Source organism: Grus americana, chromosome 5, assembly GCF_028858705.1.
Source record: "Grus americana isolate bGruAme1 chromosome 5, bGruAme1.mat, whole genome shotgun sequence".
NCBI classification, from domain to species: Eukaryota; Metazoa; Chordata; class Aves; order Gruiformes; family Gruidae; genus Grus; species Grus americana.
Window position 1 is genome coordinate 53366887 of NC_072856.1, and position 21441 is coordinate 53388327.

Here is a 21441-nt window from a genome sequence, read left to right on the forward strand (position 1 = left end):
TCCTTCCTTTGTTTTGGCAGCTTCAGTCTCGGTCGTCAGTATGCTGCAGGGTTTGTACGGTCCTGGAGGAGAGGAGGTGGAATGGAGGCCTCTCCTCACCACGACACGTTGTGATGATGCAACGCTGCTGCCTGCCAAGGCCCAGCATCAAGGACGCCTCCCCGGGGTCCCAGGCACGGTGGAGCTCTCCCTGCCCGCCCGGAGCCCGGCGGTGCCATACAGACCAGCCTTGGCGCTGGGTGTCCTGGGTGCTGCAGTGGGATGTGGGATGCACCTGTAGTTCATCAATGAACATGGGGTTGACCAGAGAGAAAACAGTTTAGAAGTTTAAACACTGGGGCAATACCTGACCAAGTCAAGCTATGCGGACAACATGTAAGTGGGTAAAAAAAAAAAAGTAACAAGTAGGCTAGTCATGAGGAAAACTGGTCTGTGTTCCCCCAGAGGTGAAGGCCAGTCCTGTGTGTTGGCTCGCAGGAGCTGTGGTGGCCTGCTGGCGCAGTGCTAATGGGCAGAACCTTCCCCATCCTTTGGGCTTCAGGCCACATGCCAGATGGAGGACCAGGCAGTGCCTGGGCTGGGGAAGCTTCCCCCAAAAGTCTCTGAACACGGATCATAATATTTTACTTTATATGTGTCTTGGCAGGAGAGGAAAAGAGCATCCCACTGTCAGGGCTGCATCCCACCTCCCAGTTTCAAAGCTCAGTTGTCTCCCATCACCTGCAGCCCACAGAACAGCTGAGATGCTCAGGGAATGGCTGCCGGGCTTTGAACTTGACATATTCCCTTATTCTGCTGAAAAACTCAGTGCTGTTGACCCACAGAGCGAATTGCACTGGAGGTGGGCGTGTGGGGTCCCCTTGGCACAGGACGTGGTGGGTGTCCAGAGCTGTCCTCCTCCACCCACCAGGCGAGCTTCCCCAGGGAGGGCTGGGGGAGCTGCCAAGTGGGCAATGCCCCTCGCCCCCAGCCCTGGGCAGCCACACAGCAGCAGGAGGCAGCAGCAGCGAGGCCGAGGCACAGCCCGAAAGCTGCCCTGGCACAGCGCCTGGCTGGGGAAAGTGGACAGGAGCGAGGTGCAAATCTGCCAACCTTGCCCTGAGGAGATCGCGCCCTCATTAACCTCAGGGAAACGTGCGTAGGAACAGCACTAAAATGTCAGTTATTAGGGAGTTAATCCAGCTGTAGAAGTCACATTTTACATACTGATCTTCACTTGAATTTTCATTTGAATATTGTACTTAGTTTCTCCTTTTTTTTGTGGCAGAGTCTCTGCCAGTAGCATCACCCATACAACCCCTTGCAAACTCAGGTCTACATGTCACAATAAATCCACAGAGACCCTTAGCCACCCACCCTGCCCCCCGCCAAAACAACAAAAAAACCCAAACCGAAAACCCAAACCAACCGCAAGAAACCAAACAACCCACCATAGAAACGCAGCCACCTCCAAGGAGTTAGCCAAGATTTTCCACTAAGGATGGCGGCAGCAGACAGAACTTGCCTATTGCTGCTACAAAATCAACAAGAAGAAAAATAACTGTTACTTGATGGAGATAATATAAATACTATCTTAACTGGATAATCAAGTACTTTCAAACATTTGGGACCCAAGGACTTTCTTCAAAGGGAAGGATGGAGTTCAAGGCCTAAGCAGTGTGCCTGGGAGGATGCCTCACCAGCTGGTAAAAGCTGGCCCTCTGACCGGCTGTACCTCTGCTCTACTTTGCTCAGCTCACGACTGCAGGGCTTGGCCTTGGGGCTGACACCAAGCCCGGATCCCCAGGCAGTGTTTACATGAGCGCCCTTGCTGAGCGGGCTTGTTGCTTAGCAAAATCTAACGTTGCTGGGTGAGACATCTCTCCTTCCTGCACTAGCCAAAATAGGGCTCTGATTAAAAATCCTGCTAGGTTTTGAGCAATCAAAAATTCCTTATCCAGGATGATGAAGGAAGAATCAGCCCAGAAGCCTATGCCTGGAATAAATTCTTGAGTACAGCAGTAGCCTGAATCCCAGTGATGTTTAGCTGTGTTATATAGTAAGACAAAAATAGCCGACTTCCCACTAGTGTTAGAAGAGAAATCAAATCGAACCTTGCTGGTACAAGCAGGTCCAAAGTAACTGCAAACAACTGCACTGGGGCAGGATGTGAAACCCAAATTCTCATGAAAATGGGCTCCCCCCAATGAGCTGCTCACCTTGCTGCCCTATCCGCTCATAAAGAGAAAGCAAAATAGAACTTGTTATAAGGCATTTATTTTCATTATGTGTTGGAAAGGGACAATTCTGTCTTCAAAACAATTACAGAGATAATGCCACAATACCTACTGCATATTGCTTTACTGTTGAAACCAAAACATTGTCCAAAACAGGTGCTTGGTGAATGAAAAGAAAATGAATATATTACCATTGAAATCAATGCCATTAGATGAAAGCACCATCTTCATTGTCAGATCTGATCAGTCATGCAATCGAAGACGCCAAATAGCAAGTATTTTTGGTTTTTACAGTAAGCCACGATCTTTTCAGGGTTTATATAATTCTATACAAATTTAAGTACAAAATGGGAATTATGTTTCAGAAACCATAGTGAACCGGGCCGAAGCAAATCACAAGACACACTTGTTAACACTGTACAGCTGGATTTGAACACAGATACCAATGAACTTGCGAAACCTAGAACACACACCAAATGGTCCCCAAGATTCAGCCATGCTTAGGTGAGGAGCAATGCTGGAGAGTGAAGGAGAATATCCAACACTATTCACACTCGGAGGGCCAGTTTTCTCAAAATTGTTGGGATCCCAAGGAATTGTTGTTAGTCCATTTTACAGAAGACTGCACTTTAGTATGTGGTTCTCACAAGGGTATACAGAAGCTGTACCAAATACTGAATCAGAAATAAATAATAAAAGATACATCTAATACATCTTTTATTTTTAATATTTTTTTACAGCACTGACTTTACAAGAGGATAGACAACTCATTTTTAGGGGCTGCTAACATCTGAAACAAAGTCATCACTATTTTATACTCAACATATACTCAACCTTTTAATAACTTTATATATGTATATATGACTTTTCACACAAAAAATGTTAAAATAATTTATATCTAAAAACTACTGTGTAAAGAACGAAGGAGGAAATAAAATGTGGATTTCCTTAAAAAGCATGGAAGAGGAAGACCTGATTTTAATGAACTCCTTTTGCTGTTTCAGCTACTTCTGGAGTTTCAAGAGAGTTCCAGGCCATCAACAAAAACTGCCCAACACATTGGGAGCCCTCTGTAAACTCATGGCACGCTGGGCAAGGTCACCTGCTAATGAGCTCTTGTGGCCCGTGAGCCACATAGCATCAGCCCCAGTGGATTCAGGGTAAGAAAAATGGAGAGAAAGGGAAAACATCTCCCCAGATTGCTATTAAAAAACAGAGTGAAATTCTAGACCACTGGTATCATGATGTCCACTGGCCAGGATTTTAATCCCAAGCCCTGCCTCTCCTCAGCCTCCTTCTGCATCACAGATACAGGACGTTTTCTCACAGTGGATTTTTTATTTCCACAGGAAAACTGGCCCAGCAGGAGGGGCGGACCAGACCCCAACGGCCACCTGCACGCACACAGCGAGAACGATTCGGAGCCTTTGCTTGCTACAGAAGCTATTGTGCTTGTGTTGCTGAGGAATTGCTCTAACATCGCCATTTATACCTGGATCCTCTCAAACTTCAACAATCTCTAATAATTTCTGTGGCCATGTAAACATCACAGAATCCACGGAGGATCTGAAATCCATCTGCTCAAAAGCCCAAGTGTTGATGGCCTGGATCCACACAGAGTGAACAGGGAAAGGAAAGGTAGTGAAGATGTGGAAAGTACTTTTCTGGAAGTTACATTCCTCTGGAATAGATATTAAAGCAATGTTACAAATAAAATCAGCAATGTGATCTGCAGCGGCGTGTCTGTTTATCTATGAAAGAGAGAGGAGATTATATTAAAGGAAATATTTTAATCTACACAAAGCATTTTCACATACTCCTAATTACAAAACACACAGTTGCAACACCATAAAGTAATTGTATACTGAATACAGAAATCAATACATCTCTTACTAAAAAGGAGAGAGGAAAAGAAAATTAGCAGGGTAATGCAAGAGAACTCCTGCAAGTGTGCACATGGGGAGACTGCTACAAACTCAAAATAGACTCTATTCACTAAAAAAACAAAATCCAAGATTTTCTGCACAGCTGCGGAAGGCAAGGCTGCAAGCTAGTGTGAAAAAGCCTGACTCACTTGTCACTGCTGCCACACAAAGACTTTGGGAAACCAGTTAAAAACTGATAAGCCTGCAATTTTTTTTAGTGGATGGAAACAACAGAAGCATTTTTCCTTTGTTTCACTCTTTTTTGCCAGCCAATTTAAACACCTCTGGCCCCATTTATTCTGTTGCCTTTGGCTTGTGTTCTGCCTATGTTACCACTTATCCACCCGGTTGTTCCCTGGCTGGATACAGCCACAGTTATCTGGAGAACTTGAGGCTTTATCTTGAGCAATCCTCGTTACCTCCTGAAGCCTCAGGGTCGGGTTCTTACTTTGTACTCATCTATGATGAAAACCAATTAAACCGGTGGTTTTCCATCTGAGCAACCTGCTGCGGGACCTCCTCTGCACAAACAATCACACGTTGAAGATGGAGGCAAACCTGAGGAAAAACAGCATCGGCCCAGTGGTAGTTCTGCGTTACACAAACCACGCGTGTCAGCACCAACGCTCCTAGTCAGGCTGCATTTCTGCAGTTGGTTTTCACCTAATGATCGGGATGTTCTGGTACAGTCATTGCAAACCCAAGCACAACGTGGCAAAGTCAGCTAGAGGGGGAGGAGGACGGTGATGGCTTTACATTGCAGGCAGTAATAATACCACTCAAGTTCTCTTCAACAGGGAAAAATCTTCACCTACTGAAGCTGATTACATAATTACAGCGGAAACCAGACTCCCATCTCCTCCATTACGCTGACACAAAACCTGGAGAAATTCCAGTCAAGCTAATGGTGTCCTTGTGGATTTCTAACAGTGAAGCGGCACAGAAATAGATCCCTAAGAAGCTAACTGGTGACCATGAATTTTAATATAATTGCTCCCATCAACACAGCAATAGCTATACTTCTGAAAACACAGCAGAACCTTTTCTAACCCACAATAACAGAATTCAAACAGACATAATGGAAAATCTCCCTCAGATTGTCTGCAATTTTAAAAGCAAGGGCATTCTGGTATGGTCTAGTATTACTAGACTCCTCTACTTTTACAAAAAAAGACAAGACTACAGAATATTAACTAACTTACTGTGAAGCTTATCTTAAATCAAAACTATGCTGAACTTATCAAACGAGGCAGCAATTCAGAAAAGCACTTTAGCACAGGCTTAATAACATACGCATGCTCGAATGTTTTGCAATAACGTAATTGTATGTCTGGATACTTGGTAATTTACAGTTTTGGCTTTTAAAAGTTGGTCTCCCAATTTGCCCCTGTGATTTAGCAACATTCTAGTATACGAGCCATAACGATAATTTCTGCAAGGAAATATAGTAGTACAGCAATTGCATGGTAATTTATGTGAAAACTCTATTGTAATGCCACATCACAACAGGTACCTGCATATCTGCACCTGGTAAATTAAAGTGATACTGATACATTTGATAAATAAAAAATAAATTACAGACTATGGGAAAAATGTCACTGATCACACCAATGACCTAAACTTGTTTTCTAGTTACTGCCAAGGTCTGGAGTAATATTTAAATATAGTATTTCTGCAAGCCTTCACAGAATTACAAAATAAACTTCTAACAATCATTTGTAAACAAGTTTAAAATGCACAATTATATTTCAGTAGTTTATTTTGGAGAAATAAAGCAGTGCAAAATAGGCCAACCAAAATTCAGAAGGCAGCCAGGAAAATAAAATTCTTATTTGATGTTCTAACTAGGAAACAGCATACAGACATTTCCATTGGATCCAACACTCAGATTCATGTAAACATACTTAGTTTGAAAGGTCTTGAGTCACAAACCCAGTTTTAACATCATTGCTTCTTCCCCACCACCCAATTAAAAAAAAAAAAGAAAACCAAAACCCCCCAAAAACTCCAAACCACTGTAATAAAGGGAGCAAAAGGCAAATCTACAAACACTCCACCAGCTGGTTACAAGAAAGTACCATACAAAAATATGCACTGGCAAGTTCCTTCCTGAGGGTATCTTTTGTTACACATGTAACATAAAAACACTTTTTATTTTAAACAAACAAAAACAAACCCCAAACTGTAGATGTCAATTTTATTTCAGGCATGGCTTTATGAAAGGTTTGGTCTATCATGAATACTTTTACAAACCCTTACCTATGTACATCTGAATCGCTCACACCATGACCACCCGAGACCTGCGAGCTGCAGACAACGTGGGATCCAGCAGCCTCAAAGCGTACGAGGGTTGTGAAGCATGCCCAGCTCAGAACTGACCTGCAATAGGCGAGGAAGTTGGCCGCATTTATGTGCACCCTGGGATTTGACAGATACCACACTCACAAGGTCCTTCCAGTCCCTAGAGAAATATCTTCACATTAGTAACCCCTCTAGAGGTGGAATAATCTCTTGCGTAAATCATCCTCGAAAATCTGATCCTGGCTACAGGAAATTCCCAAGAATGGCATTTTGGGAACAAACCCAATCTCTCCTAAGGAAACCCTGTTGTTTACACAAAAGAACTGCTACACAACACTCTTCAAAACTTTTTCCCCTTCAGGACTGGTACCATCAGGTAGGGTGGTGACATCTTTTAGACAGTTTACTCCTTTCTCCATGGTCTACCTGGGCTTTAAGCTCTAGATCCTTTCCTTTTGAGTAGATATCTAACACATGATACTAAACAAACTGGTATTAAATGCTGCAGTGATGGATGTTTTACAAATAGCTGCTATAGAAAGACAGAAATTCCCATATCTGCGAGCTAGGAGCTTAACTAAGGAAATTTTCTTAACACCACCCCTCTTAAATGTATTTTAGGGCTTATATGGGGAAGGGAAGGCCTCTCTGTCTACCAAAATAGTGTCTCTGTTCTCAGTGCTGACAGACTTGGCTATTTCCAGTTTAGTGTTCAGAATTGGCAAAAGTTTCAGGAATTCTCAGCAGCAGCGGATGTTGCCATGCTAGAAGATGCAATAGAGGGTGAACACTGTTCACTGCGTATCTCAACAGATACAATTTCACTGTGCTATAGTCTACAAATAGTATAAAGCACTACTGCAAATTACCACACGGCCTCATCTGGCAGCTTGCAACAAAATAACGTGGTCTCTAAGCTAGAGCTGTCAAGTACTTCAACTTCATACAAAGGTACACAATTCTGCTTATATTTAATTCGCAAAAGAAAAACAAAATGCACAGCAGCATGGATCTGTGGAAGGCAGCAACTGTGTTATCCCTTAGGATCCGCAGATCAGGTGCACTGCTCCAAGGAAAATGTGCGGGTCTGTTTGCCAGCCTTTTTGCAGAGCTGTCCCAGAGTCCTCACAAGTGCAATGGAGGGAGAATTAAATTCTCTGCTAAGAGATGAGCTCCTTCCATTAACTCTTCTAGGATTTCACCACCAACAGACAATTGAAAGGATCATATTTAATCTACTGAATCACTCAACCTAACTATCGGCACCCTGTCTGGATCAAACTTGTCGCTGTTGGCAAGTGTGGTTAGAAGCTGCTTTTGACTGAAGCAATGAGGCCTGGGGGAAGAACTGCAAAGCTGGAACTGGGGTGGTCACTTTGGTTCTGCCCCCTGAAGAACCAGTCTGCTCTGTGCCACTCAAAGTGCCACAGCTTCACAGCAAGCTACCTGTCAACACCTTGACTGGTCAATGTTTCAAGAGATTTGGTTTAGTGATACTGAAGTTGTCTTAGCTTTCTTTTGCAATGGCCTACCTGGAAAAAGGGAACAGGGAATATTTTAGGCAAAAATCTCTAGCACTGTTACATTCAGACACTGCATTTCAACATTATTATCTTCTTGATACCATGAGGTCCGATTTTAAAATGCTGGTCACCAGTGATTACAAAGAACAACAGAAATGAAAGAGCAACCCTCCCACAATGAAAGGACTAGTGTTAAAACCCACGCATATGTAAACTCACTACAGATTTGCAACTGGAATCTGACGAAATGGATCTGAATTACTTTCTCACCCTCCACCTTTCAGTCCATTTCATCAGCAAATCAGGTTAAATCAAATGGAAGGTTTTTTTATTTTGCTTTTTTGTGTTGTGTTGGCTTTTTTTTTTTTTTTCATTTTTCACAATTGTATTGTTACAGCCTGATCTGGTTCTGGGACCACAATTTGTATCCCTGTGGCTTTTTCTCAGTCCATGGCATTGGCAAGTTATTGAGAAGAAGCTTTTGTTGCCAATGTAGCAACGCAGTGCTGCTGGAAGCTGGGGGACACTGCCGAGTTGCAGCCTAGTCTCTGGTGTTGCAGTTTTACTGAGCTGTTGGTCTCGCTTTCCACAATCCAGGAGGAGTCTTTTCCCATGACGCTAAGACAGCCTGTGCTAGCGCAGCATATCCGCTCGTCCATGATCCCGCTGGTCTGCTCTGCCAGGAGCTTGCTGCGGTTTAGCTGGGTCACCTCAGGTGCCTGACCCTGCAGGACAGCAGCGATGTGGTTCAGGAGATCTGTGAAAAATTCGGAAACACCTTCATAACCTGAAAAGAGGAAAAATGAACGAGAAAAAAAAAAATGCAATTAAGTCATTTTCACAAGTTCTTTGAAAGGCTTCTTCTACCAGTTTATTTCTTGGGCCTTCTAAGTGATAATAAGAAGGCTTTTTTCTTTTCCATGACATCATTTTGAGTGACTGCACGAGCAGATTAGTATAAAGAGGAACAGAGACCATTGCTACAAAAATACTTCTGTTCAATGAGAAAAATCGTCACCTTTCAGATTTTCTTTTTCCTCCCAAGTATGTATGTGTATACATAATTTTAGGTATATTCTATCATTTGTTGCCAAGTCCAGGTTTCTCCCTAAGTTACAAACTCTGTGGTATAACGCTGATCTTTCCCCTCCTGTTTCCAGGATTACTACGGAAAGTAGCTCTAATGCAGTTTTCCCGAGGGTCCAGACCCTCTCTAGAATTTGCCCAGCACCACCCTCAGTTAGGGAACCCCCAGAGAACAGCAGGGCTGGCTTTATACCCTACAGAAACGGCAGCTTCCCACTGTGAAAGAAGCGATGCGATGCTCGTGTAATCTAACCTAACTTGGCACTTAAAACATGTTTCCTGCTATGAGCACTGTCTGAAAAAACACTCGAGGGACAATAAACATATATCAACGATACTGTATTTGGTAGAAACATCAATCTTTTATTTCAGTACTGAAACCACCTTTCCGTATGTTCTGTTAATCAATTCCAGACAATTTACAATGCGGAGTTTAACCAGAAGTTTCCTGGTTAGAACAGTTGCTCAAATACCAGGAGACATGACATTTTTGGTGACACAAAGGATGGCAGTAGGCGTACAGAGTGTCTGGCTGTATTGTAAACACTGTACAGGTACAGTTTTATCACTGCATTAATTTTAAAATTGAACCAGACATGCAACATATTGGTACAATGTCTTGAAATGGATCTTAACTACTGCTGCATTACCTAAAATTGTTATCAATTTGATTTAGTATTGAGAGGTGACATATGACATTCAGTGTATTTAGTGGGCTAGGCTGATTGTTTTGAAATGTCTATAAAAGTATTCTGAAGGTGACTTGGTATTAATACAGGAGACTGAAGCAGTACATAACAGTTTAAAAGTCCCATGTGAATAGCACACATTCACACAGCAGCACATGAGCAGAACCAGAGACCACAAAGTAAATGCACACTTTAAAACACTTTTAGTGATATGATCACAAGGCAGAAGAGTCCCTCAGATCCATAAATAATTCAATTTTAATCTCCATTCTCCTGTAAAGACCAAGTTCCTTTGGCAATAAAACCCCAACTTCCTGAAAAACATAAGGTAAGAGGATAATTTCACCTTAAGACAAATGTGGTGATTGGTGTATTTATAACAACATTAACCAATTAACTCTTATTTAGGCTGCTACATTGCTTTGGATTTTACTGCACTCTGTCACAACTCTCCTAGTAACTTAACAGGTCAGACAAAACACTTGCAATGTGAGACAATGGCTCCCAGTTTTCCTTTCGCAAAGGCCCTTAAGCAGATTCAGCAAACAAACTGGCCATTTCAAAACGTCAAGCTTCCCAGCGACCCACACGATAATCCATTGGTCAGCAGGGGACAACCAGGACTCTTATGGCCGGTCATGGGAGCCAGAACAAGATCTCCACTTCTTTGACAGAGGTGCTTGTTACGCTTTCTTGCTTATGTAAAAGCCATGGGATTAGCCTTCAAATCTACTCAGAGTGCTTCAAACACCCTGGGAATAAGCCATCTCCATAGTAACAGCTTTAATATTCAGAGGAGATCCATAGTACCCTAGAGTGTTTCGTGTCTGCTCACTGAAAACAAACCAGCCTTGTTTGAGGGCACCTGGCAAACTCACAAAGAAGTTGCTTTAAATATTTAATAGCAATAAGATGGCCAGTTATTCAGTCCTGAAATCAGCAGATGTTACAGTCTAAGGAAGCTGTACGTGTCAGGCAGGCTTCCTCTGTGCAAGCCCACTGCACGCTGGGTGGAAACGCACAAATAATTCTGCCTGGTCACTCAGAAGAAACTTCACACACTTGTAAAAAATAAATACAAGGAAGGGAGATAAAGAACCCGGGTGTCTCAACTCTTGAGCCACAGGATGCCTGGGGAAGGCTGCAAACTCTGTGGATATTGCCTCGCTCTGTTCACCGGCTGCTACTGCAGATCTCTCAAAAAAAGGCAATTGCAGGACATCACCGTGCTGTGATGATAAGGAAATCAAGAAAGGCAGATTAAACTACACCTTTAGAAACTACTGACAATGAATTTGGGGTTCATGTCACACAAGAAATCAGTGGGAGGATATAAGTTTTGCAAGCTTCAAAGCACAAAAGTTGCATGAATCGTGCTCCAGCAGGTACTATAGTAGCATGGCCCATCAAAACCATTTTGGAAATGCCTGTCTACAAGAGGCCTGAACTTTGCTATGTTGACAACAGTCTCCAGGGTCCTCTAGCTAAGCATGGATCGGAAGTCAGTCCACTCAGTAACGCATCTGAAAACAAGTACCTGCTCTCCTGAGCTTTGCAGAGTCAAGAAACGCCTACGAACATTTTTAAGCTAGCATTAGAGATGCTACTTGCCTGATTTTTAGGAGACTCTCCCTGATCTGGCACATTCTCGCCTTTTCTGCATCTTCCCTTGGGCAGAGAGAAATGGATAGCCCATGTCCTGCATTTGCGGCAGCATATTTACACACACAAAGTGCACGTCCAGATCCGATGCTTCCAGCTGCCACATACATGCACACAGAACCAGCAGTTCACCTGTACTGGTGACAGGCTGCGGAACATGTGCACAAGCTGCTGCTCAGGCTGGGTGAGCTCAGCCACGGCCACAGGACAGCAGGCTACGTGGAGCCTTTTCTCTCAGTTACCTGAGGTCAGACAAAGATAAAACCCACATAGTACGTGACTCTGCCTACAGTTAAATATCTCAGCTGGTAACCACAGCTAAATATAGCCCGGTGGTTTCCCACAGAGCGGGAGACACAATAGGCCTTTTAGACATTTATCTTTAAAATCTTTTCGAAGACCTGCTGGTGCTAATGCAGCAGATAACAGACAACATCCTCCTACAGGTACATCTGCTCTCAATTCTGATGTTAAACTAATCTCAGGATGACATCCACGGAGTGGCAGGTTCAAACGAGCATCAAGCCTGGTAAACACAAAAGACGGCACACAAGGAAGCCAAGCCTCTGGGCAGTTGGATAATGCCAAGCCATAGCTTGAGCTCCATGAAGAGGCTGTGAATGCACCTTAAAGGGCACCTCTTCCCCTCCCTCCCCCAAAGCAGTGGTGCAGAGATAAAGTAGCAGGTCCCCAAAGTGCCTAACTTGGCTACGGTTTGGCTCTTCTGCATCCTGTCTTGCAGGACAGGATGACTTGAGGAAGAAGAGCAAGGGAAAGCCCTTTCCTGGGGCTGCAATGAGCCAGGAACAGTGAGATCCCACTGCTGATGCTGTCCATCAGTGACTCTTGAGCAGGGCTGAATTTGAACTTCTCATTAGCAAGGTGCTGGTGCCATCAATGAAGCCAGTCCTTGAAGCTGCCCAGCCTTTAATCATACTGGCCATTGGCGGGAAATGCAGCTGCCTGGGCTGAACATGCTTTTGGGCAACAGAGTATTCTGAGAGGTAATTTTTCTTCTGTTGTATTTTACCCCATTACTTCTTTTCCAAAAGAAGCTGCTCCCTCAGTAGCCCTTAAAAGCAGCTCATCTCTCTCTGTTCTGATGCCTTTTACAAATTGAAGGCAGTTTTGTCTACCCCCAGCCTTCTGTCTTCCATATGTCTGGTCCCTGCTGCTATCCTCTAGACTTTCTCCAACTGGTCTTCAACCTATCCCATGGTGATAAAGCCAGTAGCTACCTTCACTACCCACATGTTCACCACCAAAAAAATCCTGTGTGAGTCACAATGTAGGCCCATGCACAAGAAGCTTCCCCATGCTCTCAAGCCTCTTGAAAGGACTTGGGCTGAGTATCAACAAAACTGTTGCCTTAGGGTAGAGGTATAGGAGAGCACGAGGCTTAAGGCAGTTCTGCAAACTTCTGCCACAACAAGAAGATACTACTCCTCTTTAAATACTTAAGTTTGCCACTAGTTGTTCCCCAATCTGGACTTTTCAACATTTCAAGAAAAGGGGAATTTCAGTCTGTGCAAAGCACTAAATCCAAAGCAATACTTGAAAAAACAAACAAACAAACGAACAAACCGAAACCAAAATACCAAACCAAAATGCAGGATGCAAGATCGCAAAAGAACATCATGCATCACTGACTTAAAGACCTGGTGTCTGAAATATAATCCCATTCATAAAACTGATATGGCTCCATCTGACACCCAGTTTAGGTTGTTTCACTGCTCTTGGCAGAAGATTGTTTTCATAGGTCTGCAGACTGCATCAACACCATATGGTAGAACCAAGCTGAAAAGTGACCTGAGAATAGCAGGGCTGGAGTTTTAAATGGAAGCCAGTCACTGTGGAGATAGGCAAAGAACTACAGGGCAGTAGTGGGATTGAGGACCTGAATTGAAAGAATAAGAAGAATGGGGGCTCAGGGCAAGATCTCTAGATGTAAAGACACCTCAGCCTTATTGAAAACTCCAAGTCTTCAATGACAGGTTAAACGAACTATGTAACAGCCTGTGTATGTCTCTGGAAACAAATATCACTATTCAGATAATGAGAGGAGATTCTCAAAGAGAAAAAAAAAAAGTCAAAACAGCACCAAATGAGATGATGTATTCTTTTCCTGTGTTAGGCTACTGAATTTAGCTGAAGTGACAGACCATTATTGCCTCCCATTATACACACTTACAACTCCTTTTAACAATTCCAGAGGTCAAGGAGCTTGTTTAGGTGTTTTCAAGACATATGTTGCACTAAAAGAAGCAGAGGACAAATTTACTCATTTTCACATGCTCTATTCTATTGTTTTACTCCGGGATCCACTTATGAGAACCTGCAAGAATATTTAACCCTACACAGCAACTTCTGTGCACCTACAATTTTATCATATTCTTCAGATTCCTGGTGGTGTTGCTTTTGTGCACAAAATGTCTCTTCGTGGGGAATGAGTTTGCACAGGAAGAGATTTTCAAGGGAACAGTTTGCTGCTTCCACCCCCTCAACATTTTCAATGGCACAGAGTCTAGAAAAAAAGAAATCTTAAAAGGACCTCCTAAAATAGAATTTATTATTCTTTTCATCTTCAGAGTAAGGGACAGGCCCAGAAAGGCCAGGTCCCAGCACACAGTCCCACAGTTCAGTTCCCAGGGATCCCTTTGCAGGGAAGGGCATGACAGCCGTGTTACAGCTGCCCACTAAAATTTGACCGTATCTCCTAAGAGCTAATATTTCACTAGCACATTCCATATCTAGATTAGGGTTCTGCTCTTCCCGGATTAAACAGTGTCTGATCTCAGAACAATTTGACTGCTGCCCTACTCTCCCTACCTGGGAAGCAATGATGTGAGACACCAGCAGTAAAATTTCACGCTAAGCACGTGCTGCACAGTTTCCACAAAGCACAAGTGGAAAGGCCTTTCTCACCTGGGAATGCATTTATATCAATGACCGCATGCTGCCCAGTCTGATTGTTAATGATGATATCAATCCCAAAGAGAGAAACTCCCAGAGCTTGCCGCAGCGCCTTAGAGATTTCCCGGATGACGTCGTCGTTTGGCCGCTCAAATACTCCTTCGATTTTATCCAGCTATAGTGGAAAAAAGACACATTACTAAGGGACTCTGAAACAGTCTTTTTAGTGGAAAAATTGATTTTCAGAGGTTTCCAGGTGCATATCCACCAAATCTAGTTGCAGAAACCTGGTGGCATGAAACAGAGAAAGACCAAAGAGAAAATTCTTTAATAATTCAGAATCGTTCCTATATTGGAAGTTCACCTGCTCTAAAGCACCTAGGTTCTTCCTCTTTATACCGGTCCAGCTCCTCGAGAGACAGACAGAGTAGGAATGAATGGAGAATCAGACTCACTATTTTAAGTACTAGATCTACACCTTAAAAAACCAAATACAGCTGGCATGTTTAACCCTGTGCTGCAAACATTCTGGATATCATTATGTTACTTCAATGTAGATTAAAGTCTGTGTTAAAAAGGCTGATAAGACAGACTTCTGCTCTTAATGTCATCTGAGCCATACAACACAACTCAGCTGATATCTTCAGGGCAGAGGGCTAATTCAAAGGGGATATCTTTTATGTCGGTTTTCATGTGTAAATTATTCTATAAACATTTATTACAATGAGCAACTCAGGTTACTCATGACTGGAAGATGTAATTTTCTTCACTTTTTAAACATGTTATGCAGCACAAGTATGCTGTTATGCCTACAGAAGTGTGTATGGAATATGTATGTGTATGAGATGGCAGGTAAACCACAGGAGCATATACTCTAAGTTTGAAAGTAAATTAAGCCATAAAGGGATTTATGACTAGCACAATTACAATATTAATATTTAGCATGCCTATCAGTGTTGCATACAACTTAAAATTTAATCACTGCTGACTATGAAACTACTCCTAAATAGAGCTTGTAAAACAGAAAAGAATCTGGAGACTGAAGAGATTGAAAGGACCCAGTCCTGTAAAGTGACTTTCTCAGTAGCTGAGCGCCTGAGATCTTGTTAGGATTCATACATGCAAAGCTTATTAAAAGGACTGATAATGCAAGCATGAAACTGTGCAGCAAGCTGGCACTGCTGGACTCAGGAGACACCCAGAAATGGTCCTGTGGTCATAGTCCAGGTGTGCTCGCACAGCAGACAGCTACTGGCCCAAGGCAATTTCTCTGCTTGAATTTTCACTGTTTGTCTTTCCTCACAGAACTGAGTCCTAGAAGGGTGATTTATGCTTATTAAACTCTCTGGACAGGAAAGGCCAGATATTTGCATTCAGAACCTCCTTCTTTCTTTTGCCTAGATTAGCTCTGGGGAGTTTAGGCCTGCCAAGCAGCACAGGCCTGCTGCATCAGTGTTTCCTCACCAGAGCTTGGTAAGGAAAATCAGAGGGACACAGTCTGATTCGTTGTACCAAACATACCTCAGCCTGCAACACAGAAGCAGACGACTTGTAAAGGAGAGTCACTAGCTACTAACACTTTGACATGAAAGGACATGAAAGGACTAGATAGTTTTCCAGCTGCGCTAGAGGAAAATAGACCAAGTATACTTACTGCTGTTAAGACAGATGAGGATTCTGGCTTTGAAACATTGTGGCTGTTGAAAAATATTGATTCTCTGTCTGGAATTAAAAGAAAGTTGTAAATAACTTTATACTAGATTTTAATTTCCAAAGGATTAGTGCAAGGAACAGTAGATGGCACTGCAGCCCTGGGAATCTGGTCTTGATCCCTACTGGGCAGTCCCTGCCACCCACCCCACCCACCGGGCCTCTCCTGCCTGCTGGCACTTGGCTGCCTGCGCAGGCAGGGACCCACGGCTGGGTCACCCGCGGGTTTCGGACCTTGGACCGCAAATACCTAGAATGGCACGGGCTTAATAGAAATCAGTTTCCTTTCCTTCACCAGAGCCAATTAACTAAGTTCAGTAAGATAATGAACTTAATTTCTGCTAATCTGCTATAGTCAAAGAAACAGCTCCAATGGGAAGGTGTGTGATAGAAGGGAGAAGCTGCATTCGCTGCAGGCAGTAGACCGATAGCACCCAGGGTACACTGAGATCCCTGTGAACCAAGGGAGGGCAGTGTCACCGTGGAGGAAAGCAGTAAATTGCATGGTCAGGACATGCCCTCCCTTTGGAGGCACCACAGGAATGCAGGAGACACCCTGAGGTGACAGACGCCACTAATGTACCATGGTGGAAACCATGGGGAGAACTGTACCAGCACCTCTCGCCCCCACTCCCTCTGTGCCGGATGTTTTACTGGTGGGGAGAAATCCACCACCACAAGTCTCCCCTAGGGACTCCCACCACAGCAGACTGATGGCATCGTACAGACAACCCACATGGGAACACCCGCACCAAAGTCTCAGCACACAGGTGGCACCAGCAATAGAGTATTTCTGCTATGCTGGTCTCTCTGAATGGACATTTAAGAGCAGCCACAGGGCCATGCACAATAAAGATGGGGGAGCTGTGAAAAGCAAACCCAAATCCACTCTGCAGTCTGACACCACCACATACTCTTCTTGCCTCTTCTCCCATTTAGAAAGACCCTGTACTTTCAGAGAATCAGCTCCTGGAGTGCCTCACAGCTGCCAGATCTGCTTAATTGTCAGATCTGCCTAGATAGGTGCCTGTAGAACAGCCGCCTTAAACTCTCCTGATGAGGGCAAGAAAGCCAGACACTTATCCTAATCTGCCCACAAAACTTATTTTCATGTGGGCTTCCAGACAACTTTCAAGTCTTACACTAACAGATGAGACATTAGCTAAGGCATTTTTAGAAAGATGCTGTAAAACATTCCCTTTCAGCAAAAGTACAGACCAACTGTCCTAGGAGTTTATATGAACACAGATTCTGGCCTACTTAACTTTGATCAGGACATCGAGCAGACCAAAATGTAAATACATCTGAACTTACAGGCACATATACGTACAGAAAAGGACTTTTACTGGGATTCTACTATACATGCACTAAAAAAATAGATATCTGTGTGCAGAATGCAATGGTGGGCACACATGGACACACTATGCTCAGCAGAAACACTAAGTGACAAGAAACCTGCACTTGTTTCTTCATCTCCTTCAGTTCGATACCTTCCGCCCTCCCACCCCACCTCCTGGGTTTGTCCAGTTGCAGGCAGATCGTGCTCCCATCCATGCCCTGCTAATTTCTTCTTGCTTCTGAATGCCCACAGAATGCAGTTCTCAGAAAATCAGCTTTTTTTCCATAAAGGAAATTTTAGTAACCTTTAATGAAAACTCTTGAAGTGCTGCTGTCTAGTGACATATAGGAGGATCACTGTCCTTGCCCCCAACACAGCTGGTATCTACAAACCAAAGGACACTTCCCACCAAGGTTTACAACAGTGGGCCTCACATGAACAGACAGGCTCGTTTAGGGGAGAGCGCACACGATCTTTAATTTAAACACACATACATAATCAAGGTAAAAATAGGGAAAGGAAGTTCTGAAATGATGGAATCCAGGAAATTCTCTCCAAAGCACATTTATAAATAAACTCCGGAACAAATGACACATGAACTTACTGCAAAATTAGAGAATTTCTCTCCCTTTCCCCCTTTCCACATGACATAAACCACTGTTTCTAACAGGTAAGACTCAGGTTACCATTGCATAAATATTTACTATACGAATGTCATTCGTATGTTTTCCAGAGCAGATGAGTTATCTCCCTTCCTATTGAAATAATACAGAAAAGGAAACATGGTATGTAAGAACCAGCTGCCTTCACTTCAGCAGCCTTTTCAAAGATATTTTTCATTTGAGCTGTTTGGTGCCAAGGCTCTGAGAACTGACATTTCCTTTTAAATTGGCACAACGTACCTGAGATTCCTGCAGAGAAGTTCTTCAAAGATGGTCTTTTCACCACCGTGTAGGATTCCCCGACCACGAAGACTTTATAAAGCACAGCATTGTGATTGATGAAGCTCTGAATGACGCAAGGGGGGCGGACAGCTTTCAGGCCCTCCTGGTTGAAGATGATCGCCATCTGGAAACATGCACACACAGATGTGCAAAAGTCTTTCAATAATTTCATGCTTACCCACTACCTGACTAGCAATGAGGGGGAATATCTTCCGGTGAATATATATTGACCACATGTGAATTCCTTCTCAGCAGCTAGTCCTATTTCATAATGTTTCATTTCACTGACACACTACTCTCCAAACACTATCAAACACTGCACCTTTCATTTTCAATCAACATTTTCTTCTCAGCTCTTTGCAATTTCATTTCCTGCTTTTAGTTGGGAAGCTACTGGAACTGCAGGTACAACAAAAGGGTAAAACATTTGCTCAATACAGACAACTAAGTTTGTATTGGATACAAGCCTGTATCGTAAGAACAACAGAAGGAACAGCTCTGTGTACTAACTATGAGAGTCCTTCCCCACATCATTAGAGAACTTTTTTTCAGACTCTAGTAGTTCTTATGGCTAGCAAACGCTGGCTCAATGATTTTTTTGGCTTTGTCTCACCCCATTATTCCAAATGGATAGTCCTCTTGGAGGGACTGGAACAAGTATGCCAAAAAGGAAGTCATTTATAGGGCCTCAGTGATGAACAACAGCTGCCTCTCTTCATTATTCCAGTGATGCTGGGCCTTCTTATCCACAGTGGCAGTAGGGCATGTTGTTGGTCAGGTCAATATGAGTGAGGACCGTCCAAGGCCAGAGAACCTGACATACGTTTTATCTTCCCTTCCTCTGGGCAAACCTGCCTCCCACAGGTAGGGATGCTTTGGTTAGAGCATCTTCCCCTTCTGAAGAGCCTTGAAGACAACTGCTAACTGTCCATGTCTTGAGGCTGCTGCCTAACTCAGTCAGTGCAGGATGTACAGGATTTGCCAGAGAAGTCCCTAAGCTTATAAGTTTTTGCTTATGCCTGTTAATATTTTCTCAGTGGCCTGCTTGGGTCTAGTGTATTACTTGGGATGTAAGACAGTCCAGAGAGGTTACGAGAATTCCTGTGGGTCCCACAGTAACTCCACAGCAATATACAGAATAGAATTGGAGCTTCCTGCCTCAGCATGGTGCAGATGAGTTATACTGCTTGCTCACTCTTTCCATATGCTTCCTTTCAGCGTTCATGCTTTCTGAGATTAGCTGTATCTTAGTGAAGTCAGGGTCACTGGAAGGATTTTACAAAGAAACTTCACTTTATGCTCTCTCTCATACATTATATATGAACAGTTGCTCATTTGATGTATGCTGTACTTTCAGACTGAATTTTTGCTAACACCTTTGTTCCTGTAATACAAAGTAAATATAATAGGTTTTGTTGTTCGAAAACATAGCCATGGCAAATGATGTAGTGATTACATATTCATAGTTAAAAGTCTGAGCACATTTTTGTCCTTACTTCTCCTTATCTGTTAGACCACATTAGACCACATAATTGTCTGCACGCATGCACAATGACTCAGTAGATTAACATTTTCTGAGTTCAAGTCAATGCATGCATGCAATACCTACTTGCAGCTGATATTCTTACTCTGTCTCTATTACACCAGATGCTATCTATCTGACAGCACAAAGTGAATTTGTGAGTGGTCATGACCTGTGCAAGAAACCTACTCTAACCAGCAGAATTGTCCATCAAGATGATTCACAGCAACATCATACCTCATTTGTCTCTCACTGGTGGCCAGAAACACTGCTCTCTTCCTCCTCCTGTTTAGACTGTTGGCATTATAGTATCTACAACATCATACTGGCAAGAACTGTGCTGTTCCTATAGTGTTCTCTCTGAATATTAGTTAATTAATCTCCACAAACCACTCCTTCATAAGATGAGCAGGTACTTATCGTGTTTTAGAAGTGTGGAAACCCAGAGAGTTTACGTTCTCGGCACTGAACTGACCCAGGCTACTGGAAACCATGTGAAACTTCTCTTCTGCAAAGCTCTGTGCCAACAGCCTCACAGACTAGCACACAACCCATATAGCTCCCATGGTGTTGCTTTGTGCTGGTTCACTGCAATGTCTCATGGCTGTTAGCATGCATGAATACAGCTCCAAGAATTCCCTCGCAGGGTGCACTTGCTCTTTGTCATCTAGCACAGACCTGCTGTGTCTGGCAGTATCATGGAAACAATACTTTATATCATAATTTCCAAATAGCATTCCTCATTATAAATGCAGAGCTCTTTTGAAGGCAAACCAAAACATTTGGCACCAAGATTTTTTACTGACAATGTCCTTAAGGAATTCAGTCTCAAAACCCACAGTGATTCTCTGCCTTTTCATTCCTGTTTGCTCCACATTAAGCAAGAGAGTCATTTCGGACACATTTCTTCAGGTTATGGGTCTCAGTGATGTCTCCAGGCAGCTTTACCAAAGGTCAGTTATGTTCTGACCTGCTGGCAGCTGGCAAGGACAACCTTTAGACTCTATCTCTATTCAAGTCTAACAGAATCGGTGCTGGCAAAGTGGGGTCCAAGTGCTGAGCTGGCCAATGCAACTTCTAGTGCCGATGCCACGTGGAACTGTGAGACACCACAAGACTAATAGCACCTTGGCTTAATTAGCTCATGTTTTTACAGCAAAATGCAAAGTCTGCCAGTCTTGGCTGGCCCCAAACTCAAGCCTGCACCTTCAGCTGTCCCTGTTAGCCAGTATTTGAACTTTTTGAATAGTCATCTTATGAAGAAAAGCAGGTTTATGGTCAGGCTGTGTTCTAGTTCCAGCATCAGCTCTGCAGTGGGAATATCTCTACAGAAAATTACGCAATTTACCAAAAGACCTGTGCTCCATCTTTTAGACAGGCTGTACTGTAAGCAGAGTATTCTACGCTTCCCTTGCCATTATTGACCATAAAATAGCAATTACAAGACAGTTCCTCTCTGATCATAAATACACTTTTGGATCACTCCTGAGAACTCAGCAACTCCAAAAGTGACTACCACTACTAACTATGTAAAGCACCACGTAAGACTTCAGGCTTTTTTCCAGGGGTTCTTCTAGGCTCTAGTCATAAGTTCCTGTGATAAAGTGCAGT

The 21441-nt window shown here is 43.3% G+C and overlaps 1 protein-coding gene across 11 annotated transcripts in view; it reads right to left on the bottom strand.

The window, feature by feature from the left end:
- Positions 1-2245: 2245 nt before the first annotated feature.
- Positions 2246-21441, bottom strand: part of ITPK1 (inositol-tetrakisphosphate 1-kinase) — a 153977-nt gene continuing 134781 nt past the window's right edge. For 8 of the 11 annotated variants that reach the window (XM_054825802.1, XM_054825808.1, XM_054825803.1 and 5 more), the window contains 4 exons: positions 18267-18432; positions 15970-16037; positions 14328-14490; positions 2246-8752 (listed from right to left, as the gene is read on the bottom strand). In XM_054825802.1, the coding sequence (XP_054681777.1) occupies positions 8430-8752; positions 14328-14490; positions 15970-16037; positions 18267-18432 (720 nt within the window). In that variant the 3' untranslated portion in view covers positions 2246-8429. Of the gene's footprint in view, positions 8753-8779; positions 10970-11617; positions 11645-13781; positions 13927-14327; positions 14491-15969; positions 16038-18266; positions 18433-21441 lie in introns of those variants that run through there. The other 3 variants (XM_054825806.1, XM_054825805.1, XM_054825807.1) reach the window with 3 other exon arrangements.